Raw genomic sequence first — 18099 nt, forward strand, 5'->3', positions numbered from 1 at the left:
AAGTCCACACTTTGCTGCAACTGCTGTTTCCATTGAATCCAAGGTATTAACTCAAAATCTGCTTTCAACCGACTACTCTAAATGGCTAAAATGCCAACCGAGCCCAAATCACTTCTAAATTGTATTGATACAGTTTAGTAAAGAGGAAATGACAGGAAAAAAACAATACTAAGTATGTGCTAATGTTGCTTTTTATTTCATGAAACCCAAATGAATTCAAACATTACTTTCAGGAACATTTTATAAAGATATTAAAATAAAAGGCAATAAGAAATGCAAAACAAGTACACAAATACCTATCACCAGAAATTGAAGTAATTCTTTGACCAGTGGAGATATTAAAGAAACCACATACCCCAAAATGAAACTACAGAATAAAAGCAAAGAGTACATTATCTGATTTTTACTCTCCAAAATTTGAACAGCACAAGCCAGTGATGGATTATGAGAAGGATATCGAATGTACTAAGTCTAATATTTGAACACTTCAACCATTTGCCTTCTTAGTCAGAGTTCTAATTATATTCATAATTTCACGTAGTTGAACTCTGCAACCGCACCTCTAAATTGTGTTTGTCGTTTAGTCAAATAAGCTTCTTCCAGAATTCTAGGAGCAGGACAAGAGATAGAACTACTGTCACCTACCCCCAGGGGAAATGGAGGAGGTGTTTGAAAGGCCTTCCCAGATTCTCTGCTCAATGTGAATCACTTATTAGTCTACACCAATATTTCAAAGCTTAAGAAAGGGAATGTTGTATCATCGTGGACTTCATTCTGATTATTTTCAACAAGCAAAGTGCGAGCTAAGAAACGGCCCCCTCAAGCTCAAAGAGGTACATAAGTTAGAGACATATATGTCTAATATCTACGCTGAGCAGATGACACAGTGATCTTTGGACGTGAATTAAGATTATTGCTTTGATTTAAAGGACCATGCCACAAAGTGTTTGTCTTTTATCCTTATCTCTTAAGTAATCTAGAATAGATCATGGTTAATTTCAACTTTTGAGAATAAGCATTTACCCTGAATAAATCTTTATAAAGTAAGCATTGTGTGTAGCTTCTCTTTTGAACAGCAGCTTGGATATACTTCTGATGCATCTAAACATTTTTGCTCCCGATGCCACAGCTACATATATTTTCAAAGACTAGCTCAGGGACCACTGAAATATTAGATATGCCTTTGTTGGCAAAACATCAAAGTGACTATGCAGTCATTATAAAGTTTCACTAAACTACTAGTTCTCAGATCTTACCTTGCCTCAGGAGAACCTGGAGGGTTCCTTAAAACACAGGAAGAAGACTGGGTCCTACTGCCAGAGTTTCTGATTCAGGAGGTATGGGGCGGGGCTAAGGATCTGCATATTTAACAAGTTTCTCAGGTGAAGTGATGCTCACGCTGCTAGTCCAGGGACCTCACTTTAAGAAACTCTGCTTTAAACAATTAATTTATACATCATTTAGAGAGCAATGAAAGCTTAGATTCCAGGCACCACCTGGTACTTCTTAATCTCTTCAATTCTTTGTCCCAGGGACAATCTTTGAGAAATGCATCTTTCACTTCCTCTTTTATAGCAATTGTAATGCCCAAGCAGCTAGAGTCCTTAACACTATTCACTTAGCATTTTGGTTTTGCTGGGCCTGGATGGGGTATGTTTCCTATTTCTCACCAGAAGGGCTGGAATCCCCTAAGTGCCCCAGACTGGATCTGTTACCCTCTCTGGGACAGAACCCATGCCTCTGGGGGACCGAAAGCCATAGCTACATGTCTCTACCCAGCAGGTCTATCTCATCCAGGAGAAAGTCCATGTCTTCCTGGCTCACTTGAGGGCTGATCACAACCTGGCGGAAGAAGTTGACCTTCCCCCGGTGGGGCTGATAGCCCAGCATCAGGCTTCCCTTCTTCATCATTCTCTCCTTAATGGCTGGGGCCACCTGCATGGGTGGAGAGGATGGGCAGAGGTGAAAGACCGGAACACCAAGGCATCACAACTCATTTTACTCAGTCATCTGACGTTTACTGGGCCTCCGCTGGTGTGGGTCCCACTCTCATGTACACAACTAGATTGACATCAATAAAAATCTACTGAGACCTTATGACATAGGAGGACTGATGAAAGCTCTTTGAATATATGAATTCATTTACTCTTCACAATAACCCCATGGGGAGATACTACTACTTATATTTGCACTTATAGATGAGGAAGTGGAGGTGAGTAGATCACATGAATAGCCGAGGTCCCGTGCTCAGTAAATGAGAGAGTCAAGATTTAAAACCAGGCAGTCTCACCTAAGCCCCTACTCTGAAATCTAAACCATTCTGCAATGCTGCCTCATTAAAAACAAACCAGGTGTCCTCAGGGCTCACAGTCTCAAAGGTGTCAAATGCTGTCTGAACTAAAAAAAAAAAAAACACTCCAGTTCAGGCATCCTGAGAAAAAAAGAGTCATACATGGGGATAAAACCCACAAAATAACAGCCCTGCATTGATAGACTACCAAGATAAACACTAATAAATGTATTACGTGCAGGTCTATTTTGAAGACTGTTTATTAGTTTATTAATAGGACATATGTGAATATAAACACTCAAGTTACTAATAAGATTAGGAAGCCCGTACTTTAAACATTTCCAGCTAACATGAGAAGAATGGGCCTTGATAATCCATACACGCAAATTTCTCTAAAAGTTTCATATTTGAAGAAATTAGTCCACTTTAAGAACCACGGGAAAAATGAGTCCATTTTCAAATCAGCAGTATGACCACCCAAGAATGAGCTTATAACATGTAACATAGTGAAGTTCATTTCTGAAATGCCAACTTAAAAAAATTAAGAGTGAGCTCTTACTGGCTTGGAAATGCAAGCAAGGTTTTTCCATTTTCATTTTATTTTAATTCTAAAAGATTCTGAGCATATCCTCCTGAGTATGTGGAAGGGGAACATCATGAGTATCTGTTTTCATTTGCTCAGAAAGGTGAGACCCAGAAGGGAGAAAAGATATATAAATAATACTAGGCACCAAGTGTTTTATAATTGCTTAGGTGATAGGTATAAATGTCACTTCCCCCGAGCCCCTCTCCAAGTGTGACTATCCATACCTCTCTAGTCTTAAAACATACCTACATTTTGTCAGAAGAAATGCCAAACTATTTAATTTGACACTTGACATCATCTTGATCTATTTCAAAGCTGATGGAAAAATAGGTTTCTAGACCTCTGGAGACATGATGGGTTGGACTTAGCCACACAGCTTTCTCGATGGATGTTCAAGGATAATTTTAACTAAGCACATTATCCCTCATGTGCTAACCTTAGAACATAAATCTTGCAAAACATGGACTGCACTATGCCTACAACAGCAAAACAAACACCTATTAAGCACAATCACATTGGCATCCTAGCAAAATATTGGAGCTCTTTTAGTCTAACAGAACATGAAGAGAAACTGTTTTATGAGTGTAAAATAAAATAATTGTAGAGAACGATGAGGTCAGAGGTCAAGTTAGGGGAAAAAATGTGAACCATCATGTTCTATAACTACCTGGAAATGTGTCACAAGTTTTATTCCAAGCTTTTTAGATTAGAAAACCAGGATTAAATAAACAACATTGCCAGTCTTTTTGCAGAATTTAGTGACAAGTGTCCAGCAGATGCTGAAAAGTGGGGAGCTTGGTAGGTAACTCCGTATCTGTTGCAAACACTTGATTTTGAATGCTCCAAGCATCCGTTGAGTTTTCTTCCAAAGCGCTTTATGCAAGTATCACTCGTTATTAGGATTATAAAATCTAGTGAAATTAGATGTAAGCAAATGAAAGGTTATTGCAAAAAGAGAGTGCCTTTCATGAAAACTAAGTGGAATCCCTTGGAAAGGCTAGATAAAGGGGGGCTGCTAAACACCGCTGTAAGTCAGGTGTGGCAGGAGAACTGTAAATGCTTTATAAAAAAAATATTCAGAGTCCAGATGCCTTCTGTGCACAGATGACTCCACGGGTGTCGGTGCCCTCGTGCCACTTAGAGAAACCTGAGTTGGACATGACAGGTGATTTCTGAAGTGTATTTTCTGCAAGAACAGTGGAGAACCACTAATCATCAGATCTCTACTCAAGAAAAGCCTTGCTTGCTTTTCAAAAGCATGTGGAAATCTTCACTTCGTAGGGGAGGGTGGAGAAAAGCCTTTCCATTAGAAGGTGGAGGAATAAAGGCATGTGGAGGTGCTTTAAGTTAAAATGTCTAAGTGATGTACGTACCACATGCTTTTCTAGGACTATTTGCTTGAACTGACCAATCCTCACCTCCTTAGGTAGGAGGGTTTCTGGTGTGGGTGTGAATGGGTGTGTGTGCATGCACATATGTATGTGTACGTGCATGTATGTTCATGCACATGTGATTTAAACTTCTAACCCAACATTTGTTATTCACGGCTCTCAAAATCCTCGTTTTTGGTCAGAGAGCTGTGCAGCACTGTGGAGTGACTTAGGCTGCTAACTAAAGCACATTTCTTTCGGATTTAAAGAACAAGAGGCCTCTTGACATAAACTGAAGATACGGGAGAAAAACACAGTACTGCTCATGCTGCTCAGTATTAGGAAGATGTGCTTCACCAGGGACCAGTATCTGGCCAGGGAAATTCCAGACTATCCATTTTAGAGTTTACATATTTTGGTTCTGCAGATTGCTTTTTGGGAATAAAAATTCCCTTCTTTTTCTTCTCTCTCCTCTTCTAGTTACTCAGGGTAAAACTGGCTGTGGCCTACAGCCGATTTGAAATTTAAAACAGGCATGTTCTTGGCTCAGGTCTAATTTGCATTGTCTATTTCTGTTTGCTTTTCAATACCTCTATTCTTCCCCCAAATGATATTTTCATGCCTTATCTTTGGAAAGCATTAGAATTTTGATTCCAGCTCATCAACATGTCAGAGGCTTCCATGAGGCAATCTTCAAAATAAATCTGTTCAATTGCATTTCTTGTAAGCAAACCAGAAATATCTTCTGATGTGAGCAAGAAAGGTCAAAGTAAGATGGCCCCTCAATATTTCAGTACAAAGATATTTCTGATCTTCAAATTACTGTTGAGAGCATGGCATGAGAGTGTTCTTCCATGGGCAAAACAATGGCATAAGAACAAAACTTCTTGACCAAATTTTGTCACTGATGTTCAAAAATGATAAATAAATGACAATATCTACGTGACTTGGAGAACCGATTAAGTGAGGGTTTGACAACACCTCACATATTTTATGAATATAAAATTAATTTCTAGAGGTGACTACTCCTGGGCAAGAGGGGAAGGCCTTATTTGTCTATGAATACTTCATTGGGTAAAGAAAGCCATGAGCAACACCAAGGTTGATAATCACTAAAGCTCTGCCACAAATTAGACTGTGGTAGTAGTGCTGCTTGTTGTTAACAAATATTTTACCAGCCCCTTACAATTTGCAATCTGCCTTCACATGTCTGATCCCCATGAACTCAAATTAAAGCTTATTTGAACGGAACTCATGTTTCTGCAATCTAGGGATCCAGACCATTCTCATTAACTGCCAGTTCATCACCTTTGCACTTAAAAATACATCACCGTGGAGTGATAAAGCTCCAGGCACAACCCATTGCTGGGTAACCTGGATATTCTCTTTCACTGATCACAGCAGAGAAACAGCCCTAATCCCACAGGATGGAATCCTCATAGGGGAAAGAAAATATGCACAAACCAAATGTAAATATCCAAAGAGCATCCCTAAATGGAGCATGCATGGAGGAAAGCAATTTGGCAGGAGTGAGATTGCTTTCCGGCCCTCAATTATTTTACTGCTGGTTTTCCTTCAAATTGTAAATCAAGTTCTTTTCTCATGCCTCAGTGCACTGGTCCCTGCATCTTAAGTGGAGGGAGGTCTGGACATTTCTTTCTGGTTGCACAGGAACTTAATTGACATGTGTTCTGTAGGACTGCTGTTTCTGCCCCTTTAAATAATGTCCCAGCAATGATTTAGCCATTTAAACAGAATTTTGTTGTCACATCCCTGCAGGATGAAATAGCATTTGATATTTAAAAGTTGCTTAAACCCTAGGAAAAAAGATAAATGAAACAACTCTCTCATTCTGGCCAAGTATAGTAATTTGATAACAAATAACTGACCAGGTACCATAATCGCCTCTTTATGGAAATAAAATTGCAATGTCCATAAAATGACATCTCCTTCGAAAAAATGTGTTACATTCCTAATGTTAACAGCAATGCATTTTTTCAATATATAAAGTGTTTCTCAAACTGGGAGGAAGTTTCTTTTTTCTACTAAATTCCAGGTATACTTTTGAAATAAAATAAAAGTTACTCAATGAAAACAAATTACTAAATAAAAATAAAATGAAAAATACAAGCTCAAGTTTGTTCTTTTGTTTTAAAATTCAACAGTAAATTTACTGTGTTGTTAGAAATGTTTCTAATGGTAACTCTCGATTTCCATGCTTTTCTTACTGCACACTGGCATTGCCAAGTTCATGGGTCCACTTGGGGCTGGCGACCACACTTGAGCAGTGATGCTCTCTTGGAACTCTCTCAGCTCCTTGTTGTTGTACATCATTTCAGTCATGAATCGTCTTGTCACATCACACACTTATTTCTGCTTATTGGCATGTTCCTCATTCCATTTTGAGTGATGTTTTGTATCCCACCATGCCACCAAGCTGTAGTTTACCTAGACATTTTCTAGTTGTTAAATCTTGGAACTGCTTCGGTTATGATGGCATTTCAGTGAAACCATGGACCAGATCATGAAGCCTCCATGTCAGTTCTTCAAAGTCTAGTCCAGAGATTATGAGACTAAATGGTTCAAAATATCTGAGACTTTAGGATCTTCATACGACTCTTTCCACCCTTTGCTATGAAGGTGATATAGTCACATTTACCACCTGTAAATATGAGGTAGCACAGCATCCAGGGGGGGCTGAGAACATAAAGCCATATTTCAAGGAGGTGATCTTTGTGCAGAGATATGTGAGGGACAGTGACTACATAAGCTTCTTGTATGACTCTGGACAGAAATGCCATTCAGAGCTGCTAAAATATCCAAAGAGATCTGTGATTTGCTAAAATCTTCCCTAAACCATGAACCATGTTCCTTGAAATCCAGAGTTCAGAGCTATCATCTCGATTTCAGTTTAATTAATATACCAGTTTCTTAATCTTCCATTTTTCCAAGGAAGCAATGATTCTGTGAGGAATAGGGGGATAAAATAATAATAATTGGCAAATCTTGTGGGCAGATCATGGGGTGGGCAGGCAGAGGAAAAACTGAAGAGTAACTTATGAGAATTTTATTGTAATCAACGTTTTCTGAGATTATCTTACCTAACAGAGAGGTATATCAAATGCAAAAAATTATTTACAATAATTCTTCTATAGGAAAAGCCAATCAAAAGAGTGAATGAGTTGCTAATTTCTATATGCATTCACTAAAATTCATGCATATGTTCCTCTTCCATATTCTCTAAAACAGTGCTTCCAGCCATACCAAAGCTATTCATTGCAATACATGGTTAACCAAAATAAACACTGAGAAAGCAACAGAGTGGGGGCTAATGCAGCTGCTATACTTGAATGTTAGTTATGCTAGATCTGGGGTGGCAAACTTTCTTTTTCTGTAAAGCACCAAATAATAAATATTCTTGGCTTTGTAAGTCATACAGTCTCTGTTGCAAATACTTCAACTCAGCCATTATAGCACAGAAGCAGCCTTAGACAATCTACAAACAAATGAGCAGGACTATGTTCTAATAAAACTTTATTCAGGGAAAATGAAATTTAATATCATATGATTTTCACATGTCATAACATGTTAAACTGCTTTTGATTATTTTTAAACCACTTGAACTGTTACGACCATTCATGGCTTCCAGGCTGTCCATTGTACATAACTTACCAACTCCCTGGTTAAAATGGAAAAACATATTATGATATGTAAAATGTATCCTTTCAAAGAAAACAATACATAGAAAATTATGTTCATTTGGCTTCTTTCAGAAATTCTGCATTGAGCCAAGAAATGACAGAGTCTTTCTGACCCTCCTCCAGCAGAGCATGAAACCAGAGCCACAGATGGGTGAGCAGGGTCACCCCACGGCTTTCCTGCAACACTGCGATTCTCGAACAATCACAAAGCATAACTTGCTTTACACTTTCTTCCCCACTAATCTGGGCGCCAACTAAGCCCCATCCCCCATGTTAGCTTGGGGAAGGTTCTCCTGAGTAGAATATTAAAATCTAGCTCATGAAAGAGTTGGTGTGAAGTACTTACACTTTGCACCTGGCACCCCACCAAAACTGTTTCTGAGACTTGTAATAAGCTACATTACTCATTTCTCCATTAAGTTGCTTATTTTTTTGTAAAGTTGAGGGACATCTCAGACTTTATGAGGCCACATAGAGATATAATGTGAATCCAAGTGGGGCCAGAATTCAGGGTGTAAACAGACTCAAGAGCCAGAGCTTGAATGGAAGAATTACAGCCCAAGAGAACAATTAGTACCCTTAAGGTCCTCAGAGGACTGGAATGGGCTCCCCAGGTTCCTTCCTTCTGAGAAGGATGCTATGGTGGTCTAGGAATCGAAGACTTCTTTATCCTAGTGGGCTAAGGGGGCAGTCCACACAGGCTCAAGGCCAGTTAGCCCCTGAGAAAAGCTACCTTGGAGAGGGTGCCCAGTTCTGCAGACAGAGAAAATAGGACATCTGAGACAGGATGCAATTTCTTCATCTGTTCATTAATTTTCTCAGATATGCATCTCCATCAATAAAGCAATGCCATGCCCTTTCACTGAGCCAGTGACTGGAAGGTCAACAGAACAATCAAAAGGGATCACAAAGTCTAAACCTAGTTGTGCACATTTTCCTCTTAGCACCAATTTTTAAAGAAAGTATATTCTCCAGTGGAAAGGGGTATTTCACCAATTTCTGATTCTGAAAGAGCTCAACAATATGCCACATATAGGAACTTCCTAAAACATACATGAACATTTTTATCTTTGAACCAGTTTTCTGGGTTTCCTCTGACTGTAAATGACGAGCAGCTCTTCCGTTACACACGCAATGGGTTTTGAATTCAGCCAAACGAACAGACATCCTCCAGTTTGTAACCCCCGTCCCACCCCAGGGGTTGTTGGTTAAGGAGCAACCAGAAGAAGAAAACATTGCTTATGGTGTAGAGCAGTATAGTCCCAAGGAGAGAGTAATTTATTTACCCTTATATAAAAAGATTTGTGTGGCAATGGTTAGCTTTACCTCTTTAAAATGTAGTAAATGCGATCTCTTACTTGATTCAAAAGAAACAGTTGTTCCCTCACAGCACAGAAACCTTTCCTTTGTATTTCCGAATACATTTGAGTAATTTGTCTCTTGCCCCAAATGTGATGATATTCCATGTAGAATAGATGTTTGCCTTCCCAACACAATGTGCTTTTGTCGAAAACTGTTCTGAGTTCAGAGCCTGGAACAGCAATGAGACGGGCTGTGCCGGCTCACAGGGGGGAGAGATCAGCTCCCGCAGGGCAGCATGGAGCATGTGCACGGGTCCTACAGAGTTTGGCAATGCAAAGAGGGGGAAACTGTAGCCTCCTCAGCTCAGGTCCGGGTACCTTCTAAATCTCTATCTGCTTTTTCTCCCCTTCCTGATTTAGTCTGAGGTGAATGATCCCATTTTTCCGTCATCTCATCAAGTTACACATTTTCCTTTCGGAATAGGAATCGGTAAAGAATGCGGCCTTTTGTTGATAACTACTGGACAAGTGCAAAAGAGGCGGATATCCCATTGCTCTCTGCAAAAGGGATCACACTGGAATGCACTGCTTCTGGAGCAATTATCTGCTGATAAAGAACTTAGAATATTTTCTTAAAAATCGCAATTCAAGTGATATTACTGAATATGTTACTTCTCTTACTTTTTAAAGATTTTTGATCATAGAGCCTTAATAACCAAAGAGATACAAAAGTTTACAGCTGCTTTATTGAAAACAACAGAAAGGCCCTTCAACTAGTGAATGGATAAGTAAATGGTGGCATATCTCTACCATGGAACACTACTCAGCAATATGAGGGGGGACCCAAAAAAGCCTGGAATTATCTTCTGCAGGCAGGCCCCTTGTAGTACACACTTCTGCCGCTGGGTGAGTGTTCTAGGAACCCACCCGTATCAGTGTTCCAGCTGGTGGCATTGTGAGAGGCTGTGTTCAGCTTCAGTGAATTTGTTTGAAGACTCCACTCATTTGCTCATTTCATGATGGGTAATTTACAAGTGCACCTGCCAACACCGTGCTGAGTGGTCAGCAGTTTTTGACCAAAACCAGTATGATTCCCATGCCCCACCCTCTCTATTCACTCAAACTCTCCACAAGTGACTTTTTTTTTTGTTTTCCCAGATGAAAAAAGTCCTCAAAGGGAAACGTTTTGATGATGTGGAAGAGGTGAAACAAAGAACAGCAGACACACTAAAAGCCACCTGTACCAGCGAGTTCAAAAGCTGTTTTGAGCAGTGGGAAAAAAATGTCTCAATGGTTGTATTGCATCAAATGGAGAATACTTTGAAGGTCACTGAAGTGTAAATATGTAAGAATAAATATACATTTTTTGGAAAAAAAATCTGTTTTGGGGGGGGAGGGTTCTTTCTTCTTACCTGACTGGCTTCTTACTAAAGGCTACTTAACATATGATTCCATTTATTTGGCATTCTGGGAAGGGCAAAACAATGTGAAATTTTCTTTCATTATTTTTTCATATACGTTCTCAATCTCTTGCTCTTCTTCTCCTTCTGCCACCCCTATGATTCAGATGTTGGTAGGTTTAAAGTTGTCCCAGAGGTTCCTAAGCCTATCCTCATTTTTTAAATTCTTTTTTCTTTCTGCTGTTCTGATCAAATGCTTTTTCCTTCCTTGTGTTCCAAATCATTGGTTTGATTCTTGGCCTCATCCTCTACACTGTTGATTCCCTGTAGATTTTTCTTTATTTCACTTAGTGTGACCTTCATTTCTTCCTCTTTTGGGGGGGAAACTGTACTCAATGAGTTCTTTGAGCATCCTGATCACCAGTGTTTTGAACTCTGCATCCACTAGGTTGGTTATTTCCATTTGTTTAGTTTTTTTTTTTTCTGGAGTTTTATTCCATTCTTTCATTTGATCCCTATTTCTTAGTCTCCTCAATTTGGCAGCCTCCCTGTGTTTGTTTTTGTGTCTTAGGTAGAGCTGCTTTGACTCCCTGTCTCAGAAAAGGCACCCATCTGGAAGAACGTGGCTTCTGTAAATCCTTGGTCATTAGATTCACACACAGCTTGATTTTCTGACAGTTCTGGTTGTCATTTCTTTTGGGATACAGTTGTAACTCTCTCTGTGGTTACCAGAGGAGGTGAAGTATTTGTACCTATACCTCCATCTTGAATGGAGTATTAATTTCTTAAAATGAGTTTGTTCTTAATCAACTTACATTCATACCTGGTCTTCTATTACACGACTCCATTGTTATCTCTTGAGACATGAGCATTTCAAAGTGTTGTGAAAACATAAGTTGTAATTTATTGTTTCTCCCTAAAGCATCTTAATTGTATTTAAATAATTCTGAGAGGTTGTGAGTTAGCAGCTTTAGAAATTCAATCTTGTACCTCATGTATGCTACTTCTTTATTAATCTTCTGTATAAGTTCCAAGTTTTTTCCAACACTAACAAAGTAAACTTCTTTTCTCCTTTAAAAAGAAAGACAGTTGTTGATCATCCTGACAGTTTGGCTGGTGGCGGGATGGGAATGAGGCGAGAAGCTTTCCAGTGAAATATATCATGTGCAGTGATGTTTCCATTGTATGAAATATCTATGTGTTGTGTAATGTGTTGTGTTTGTAAGTAAGTGTAAGTACATGTCAGAATGCAGAAATATTTTATAAGTTAAAATTTACTTCTTTGGATACGTGAAAAGGTCATATACTGAAAAGGTCACTTGTCCCCATATTCATGAGCTTGTTCCAAAACTGGACAGTCTCCTTGTGTTGTTCAGCCACCTAAATTTTTATCAAAGGAACATTGATGAGCATGATTAGGTGTTTCCCAAATATGCCAGAAGATATAAATCACCAGGATTCAGGCCCCAAACCACAGCAACTTAATTTGAAGCTCAAGGAGATAGGCTTGCTGGTCTACATCCTTACCAGTCACCCTAAGTTTTTGTTATTGTGATGCAACTTTACAAACAGAAAGAATGACAGTCCCTTAACTAGGACTTTGGAAGGACTGATGGTGGGGTGGGAGGTGAGTGGCATTTTAGACAGGAAAAACAATTTCCAGGGAGGAGGGACATGGAGATTGTGACCCTCTCTTCTCAAATTGCCTATATTAATTTTACAGTAAAACAAACCAGTGACCTTCAAAGAAGACACTAGCCAACATTTCTGCTGATTATAAAACCTGATAAAGTGTTCAAAACACTCACCCATGGCTCAGGAAACAATAAACCTTTTTGTTTGGATGGCTCAAAGGTTCAATTTGCTTCTTTCAATATACAGGGTCTGGCACAAATAATGCCTTTTTTATTACAAAATCTTTTATTAAAAAATCATAAGCATGTAATTCTGTAACATAATATCACACTCAAGCACACCGTATGCCATTTTAGGTGAAATGTTCAAATTGCTGTCTATCTCATGCAAGATATTCATGTACCTTCCCAACCACACTCAAGGAACCTTTGCTTCTGTTGGATCCTTGTTTTCTGTTATTCCTTACCTGCCCAATTCTGCTCTTACTCCTTTACCCATTTCCCCCAACATCTGTCCTCCTATAATGCAGAAGTGACCTGCATTGGTATAAGCCTCCCAAGCTTTACTTATGTAAAATTGGTGCTCTATTGCCCATGAAATCATATGCAGATAAGACACTATTTCATCTTGGCAAAACATGGAGAAATAGGCTGTACTTTGACTGGACATACCTTTTCTCGAATATAGATTTTTAGCCTTATTTTCCTCCAAAAGATATCTCAAAATCCGGCATGCACAAAAAGACAAGTGCTCTAACTTAAAAGAACTGCCCTGTTTTACCCTTTCGGATGCAGAGAAGCAAAACCACAAAAACAAAGTTTCAAATCCCGGCAAGAAGAAAGAACACAGCTTCACATTTGGTGTTTACAACATAGAAATGCCAATGACAGCAATTCCAATAAACCTAATGCCGGCCATATATTCATGGCAGCTGAAATGAACAGTCATGAAAATAAACCAAACTGAACCGAAAGCTTTAGCTGAAGAATGGACACAATAAACATTTTACACACTCTATAAAACAAAAATTTAATGCTCAATTGTGTCATAGTCGCCATCTGAGCTCATAGTTCTTCAGTAACTGTTGTGGGCCAACTCCCAAATTTTAACCCAGGTTGGGAAATCCCTATATTGTTCCTTAATGTGACAGGTAATTGGAAATTTTCAGCTCTGGGCAGCACCCCCCTCTCTAGGGGCACGTGGAAAGGAGTCTAAGCGTTTTTGAGTTATTGCAATGACGTCAGGGTGCTATTCACATTTATGTCTGAAGGTCAAAGGTACCAAACATTTCGCAAGGCTTACAGTCATCCTGCCCAAGGGAGACTTCTGTTGCCCCAAAATGTCACCGTGCTCCTGTTGGAAAACACTAACCAGGATCCCCACGTGCTCAGAGAAACCTCCTGTACTTTGTTCTGACACTTTCGGATCTTTTCAGCATTTCTCATGAGTTATTACCCTTGCTTTGGTCCAGAAGGATTGACTAAATGTGTGGGTGAGCCAAGTAAATGGGATCCTCAGTGACAGACAGGACTGTGTTGTTGCTTCCCTTTGATCCTTTTTTGTTATTGTTTTACTTTTACTTCTCCACCTTCCCTGAGGTATGGCTGACCAATAGAAACGGTACACATGTACAGTGTACAATGTGATGTTTCGACAGGCGCACACATTGTGAAATGATTCCTCCAAGATTCTTAGCATATTCAGCGAGCATCTCTCAGTCTGAGAAGAGAACATGGGGCAATCCCAGGTTTCTGTCTAGGTCCTCTGGACAGTGGTCCAACATTTCTAAATGCCGCATCTGGCCAGTTTAGCAGGGACACAAGCTGGAGGCCCTTGAGGTGGTCCCAGCACGATGCCCACTGCAGTAGGTGCATCGGATTCCCTCGTTTTCAGCCTCCCAGGTGCCGCTCTCACAGCTCAGCCACACACTCTGAGAGAGAAGCATTCTAAAAAGAGTAAAAATCCTGATTCCTTTTCCCACAGGTTTTCTCAGGGTAACTTTCCAAAGAATCCTATTCCCTTCCACTCTTTTGGCAATGGGCAATTAGCAGCTGGAATTCTGTTTTTGGACTCATTCCATGCCAACAAGCCTCTCACAGCCCAGGAGACTCTTTGGAGCCTACACGCAAAACCCCAAAGGTGGCTCAGGCACAGGTGAGGGAGGTGGTCCTGGTGCTGGCGCAGCAATAATTTTAAGGTGCCGAAACTGCATACTAGGCTTGGGAGGCTTAGTTTCCTGAGTCGCAGAATTTGGGTTTTTATAGTAGATTCTGGGGCTCAGCAAAAAGGAAACGATCCCATGGTTTATGCTGCTCTGGCCTGAGAGGGCTTGCTCCACCCAGCCTGCCAAGGCATGTGCCTCAGTGAGGCCCACCAGCCCAGGCCCACCCTCCCGCCACTGCCTCCTGGCACCCACCGCCTTCATCCTTGCCTTGTTTATATTTTTTTTGCACTGGTTATTTTCTTTCAGGGCAAACTGAAGTTCAAATGGTCTTTCTTGCCCTTTGTGGGTTAAATACAGATTCTCATTGTCTACCTAACTGTTAGTTTGCATGCACGAAACCTACACCCACCTTTCCCTGTGGCTTTTCTTTAAACCCCTATTTACAGCAGTTTTCATGTCATTTCATATCGTTTCCCTGCTCTTCTTTATTTAGCTCCAGTGTACCCTAAAATGCCTGGTGTTGCAACCCCAGAGGCACAACCTGAGCTTTTAAAGCCACATATTTCATGTGGCTTGCTTCACTTTTTTTTTTACCCAAATCAAAGAGAGCTACCATGAGGATATTTAAAAATAATTATTGTTCCTGTATTACTCATAAAAATATTGAGAAAATGTTAAGCATCGAGTGTTCCTTGCTGAAATCTGTATAAACACTTGTAAAGAGTTTCTTTCTTTTTCTTTCCGTTTTTTAAATAATGAATACTGTTCATACTAAGATACAGTGTTTAGGTTCGCACATTTCAAGCAACTTAACAAAAGGAAATTATATATTCTTCCTTATATAATAAAGGATCCTGCAACGCTCTTTTACCTACCACCTAAAATTGGAAGCTGCCTTTTCCTCCAAGTCTTGGGGTCCCAATTGTGTTCCAGGGGCTACAGGCTACAGCTCACTGCAGAGCAGAGGGCGCTGCCCCGGGGTCAAAAGAGAGGCAAGGGAGGCGGGGCCTTTCTTGGCCTAAACCCAGCTGCACTTTACCTGTCCTTACACACTGCGGTTCGCCGTAGGAGTTTGACCAAAAGGGCTCTGCCATTTAGAAAGACCGTACTGAAATTAGATCGGCAATGTATTTAGTAGTATTGTTCAAGGTCTATCATTTTGGAATATCAGAAAAGCACTTTCCACATGGCCAGTCTAAAGGACGAGAGGGGCTCTGGTGGTCTGCCATTCTTGACCGAGCTAGAAAACCAGAGTCACAGAGAAGCAGGCTGCTTTGCTAAACTAATATGTTCAGTGTGATGACTCCACACACGCATATATTGTGAAACGGTTCCTCAAAGATTCTTGATGTGTTCAAAAAGTACAAGAGAAGAACATGGGTCAGCGTCAGCTTTCTCTCTAAGGTTTTAAGCTTCTTCTGGTGAAGAGTTAAGGATAAACCATGAATTGTCAAGTTATGTTCAAGTAGAGTAATAATAATAATAGATGTCCATTTTACAAACTGAACGGCAACTCTGCCATACCACTGTCCAACACAAGGGCTCTTTCACTTCTCGTGGGTGATCACTATTCCATTCCTGTGCTCCTCCACCAGGAAGGCCCCAGGGTTCCCACTTACCCACTGGTCATTTGAATGTGTTCCTTCTGTGACTCGCTTGCTCATGTGCTTTGCCAATTTTAAGTGATCATCTTTTTTTTTTTACTGATTTAGAAGGACCCTTTATGATTAAGAACATTATCTGATTGTTTTTTATGTTACAAGTTCTTCATCTGCTTTTAATTTTGTTTTTAGTTATTTCACGTACAGTTTTAATATTTACATAATCAGACCAATTAATTACATACATGTATTTTTTCAACATTGGTATTATACTGAGAAAGTGTTATCTACCCCAAGATTAAATAAACATTTGTTTCTTTCTGGTTTTATTTTGACACAAAACTTTTAATGCATTTGAATATTCTGTTTGTATCTGGCGTAGATTAGAGATACTCTCCCCATGGTCCACATTTAACCAGCAGTCTCAATGCCTTTGATGCAATGCACCTCTCTTTCCCCAGCAAGTATGGGGAACAGGTATGATTCCTATGAATACTTGGGCCTCACCCTTCTATCCTGTAAGGTTCATATGTCTATTCTTTGAGTAATCCAAGCTGATTTCTTTATTGTAGTCTAGAAAATATTAACGAGCTTGAGAGGGGAATTCCCTTATTAGCAGTCGTCCTGTTCAAAATGTTCTTACCTATTGGCACCCACTTATTCTCTTAGAAGGTATCTAGAAACACTGTGACAAGTTTTAAAAAACCTATTAATATGATTAGAATTATATTAAGCCTGTATTAATCAGGGAAAATTAATCTTCTCATCTCAAATTAATGGTGTTTTTCAGTTTCTAAATGAGGTGGCTTTTTAAAAAAAAATACAGCTGCTGTTTGACACTCCTCTCTCTTCTTTCAGAGAGAGGAGTGTCAAATACTATCCAATTCAGAATTGAATTGGATAGTATTTGTGGCAGGTTAATTAGCATTCAAATGCAGTGGACACCACGTGGCCTCCAGTGTGAGGTGAAGAGAGGTAGGGCGGTGTCCAACAGGTTTTCAGGAACACTCGCTTTTTGAGTCCAGTTGTCCTGAGCCCACCATGCTCTGGGATGAATCCCAGGCCACATGGAGAGGCCTCATGTGGGTGCTCTGGTTGGTAGTCCCAAAGGAGGTCCCAACCAAGGGCTGACATCAGCCAGCAAACATGTGAGTGAAGATGCACCGGGAAGATCTTGGTCCCGATCATTCCCAGACATGGCTTCGGATGTGCTCTCCCCACCGTACTGTCTGCATCTAACCCACAGTCCGTGAGCGGAACAAAATGGCTGTTCAAAGCTGCCACATTGGAAATAACTTGCAAAAGAGAAAATGTCACTGGAACGTTAGAGGTTTCAGTGGCCTTAAAACTTTACAGTTTTCTTCTATTGCTACTATTGTTTATTTAATTCTTGTTTACTTAATGCATTTTTTTTTTGCTGTTGTGGTGATGAACTTATTCTGACTAATAAGCTGCCTTCTGATATACATTTCAACTCTCTAGCTCCTAGTTGCTTCCTCTTTCTATAAGACAAAACCCTTTTTCAGATATTCAGTTTTATACATCTACTACAGAAAGTCTCCAAAAGTTTTTTTTTTATTTGATGTCCTTGGGTTTTACAGACACCCAATTACACAATCTAAAATGAACACATGTGGATCTTCCCCTCTTCAATATTTAAAGCTGATGTCTTTGTCTGGTCATCACATTCACTGGCTCTCCCAGAACAACATTAAATCACAGCACTACAGACAGAAGCTCCTAATTTGTTACTGAGTTTAATGAGAAGGCTCTTGGTGCTTAATAATATGCATATTCATCTTCCACATCACATAAGCAAACAAAAGCATAAACCCATGAGACAACCTCTGAGCCTTCACATTAATTTTGAAGGTCGTTCAACATGTGTACTTCAAAAAAAATGTGTGTGTTTTTCTTTCTTGCTCCATAATTTCAGATTCCTTTCTTGACTCACTTGCTCAGAGACAGATAGAAAGTGATGAAATTGCTTTTTAAAACTTGCTTTTGCTTAGCTTTTGAAATAATGAAGTTCTGCTGAATGGAGCACTAAA

The 18099-nt window shown here is 39.8% G+C and overlaps 1 protein-coding gene across 1 annotated transcript in view; it reads right to left on the reverse strand.

Moving 5' to 3' along the window:
• Positions 1-313: 313 nt before the first annotated feature.
• GADL1 (glutamate decarboxylase like 1) overlaps positions 314-18099 on the reverse strand; it is a 162960-nt gene continuing 145174 nt past the window's right edge. Inside the window, exon 15 of the mRNA XM_053668954.1 lies at positions 314-1935. Coding sequence (XP_053524929.1) covers positions 1762-1935 — 174 coding nt within the window. The 3' untranslated portion in view covers positions 314-1761. The remainder of the gene's footprint in view (positions 1936-18099) is intronic.

Source organism: Artibeus jamaicensis, unplaced genomic scaffold (assembly GCF_021234435.1).
Source record: "Artibeus jamaicensis isolate MK-2021 breed Jamaican fruit bat unplaced genomic scaffold, CSHL_Jam_final contig_519, whole genome shotgun sequence".
Lineage (NCBI taxonomy): Eukaryota > Metazoa > Chordata > Mammalia > Chiroptera > Phyllostomidae > Artibeus > Artibeus jamaicensis.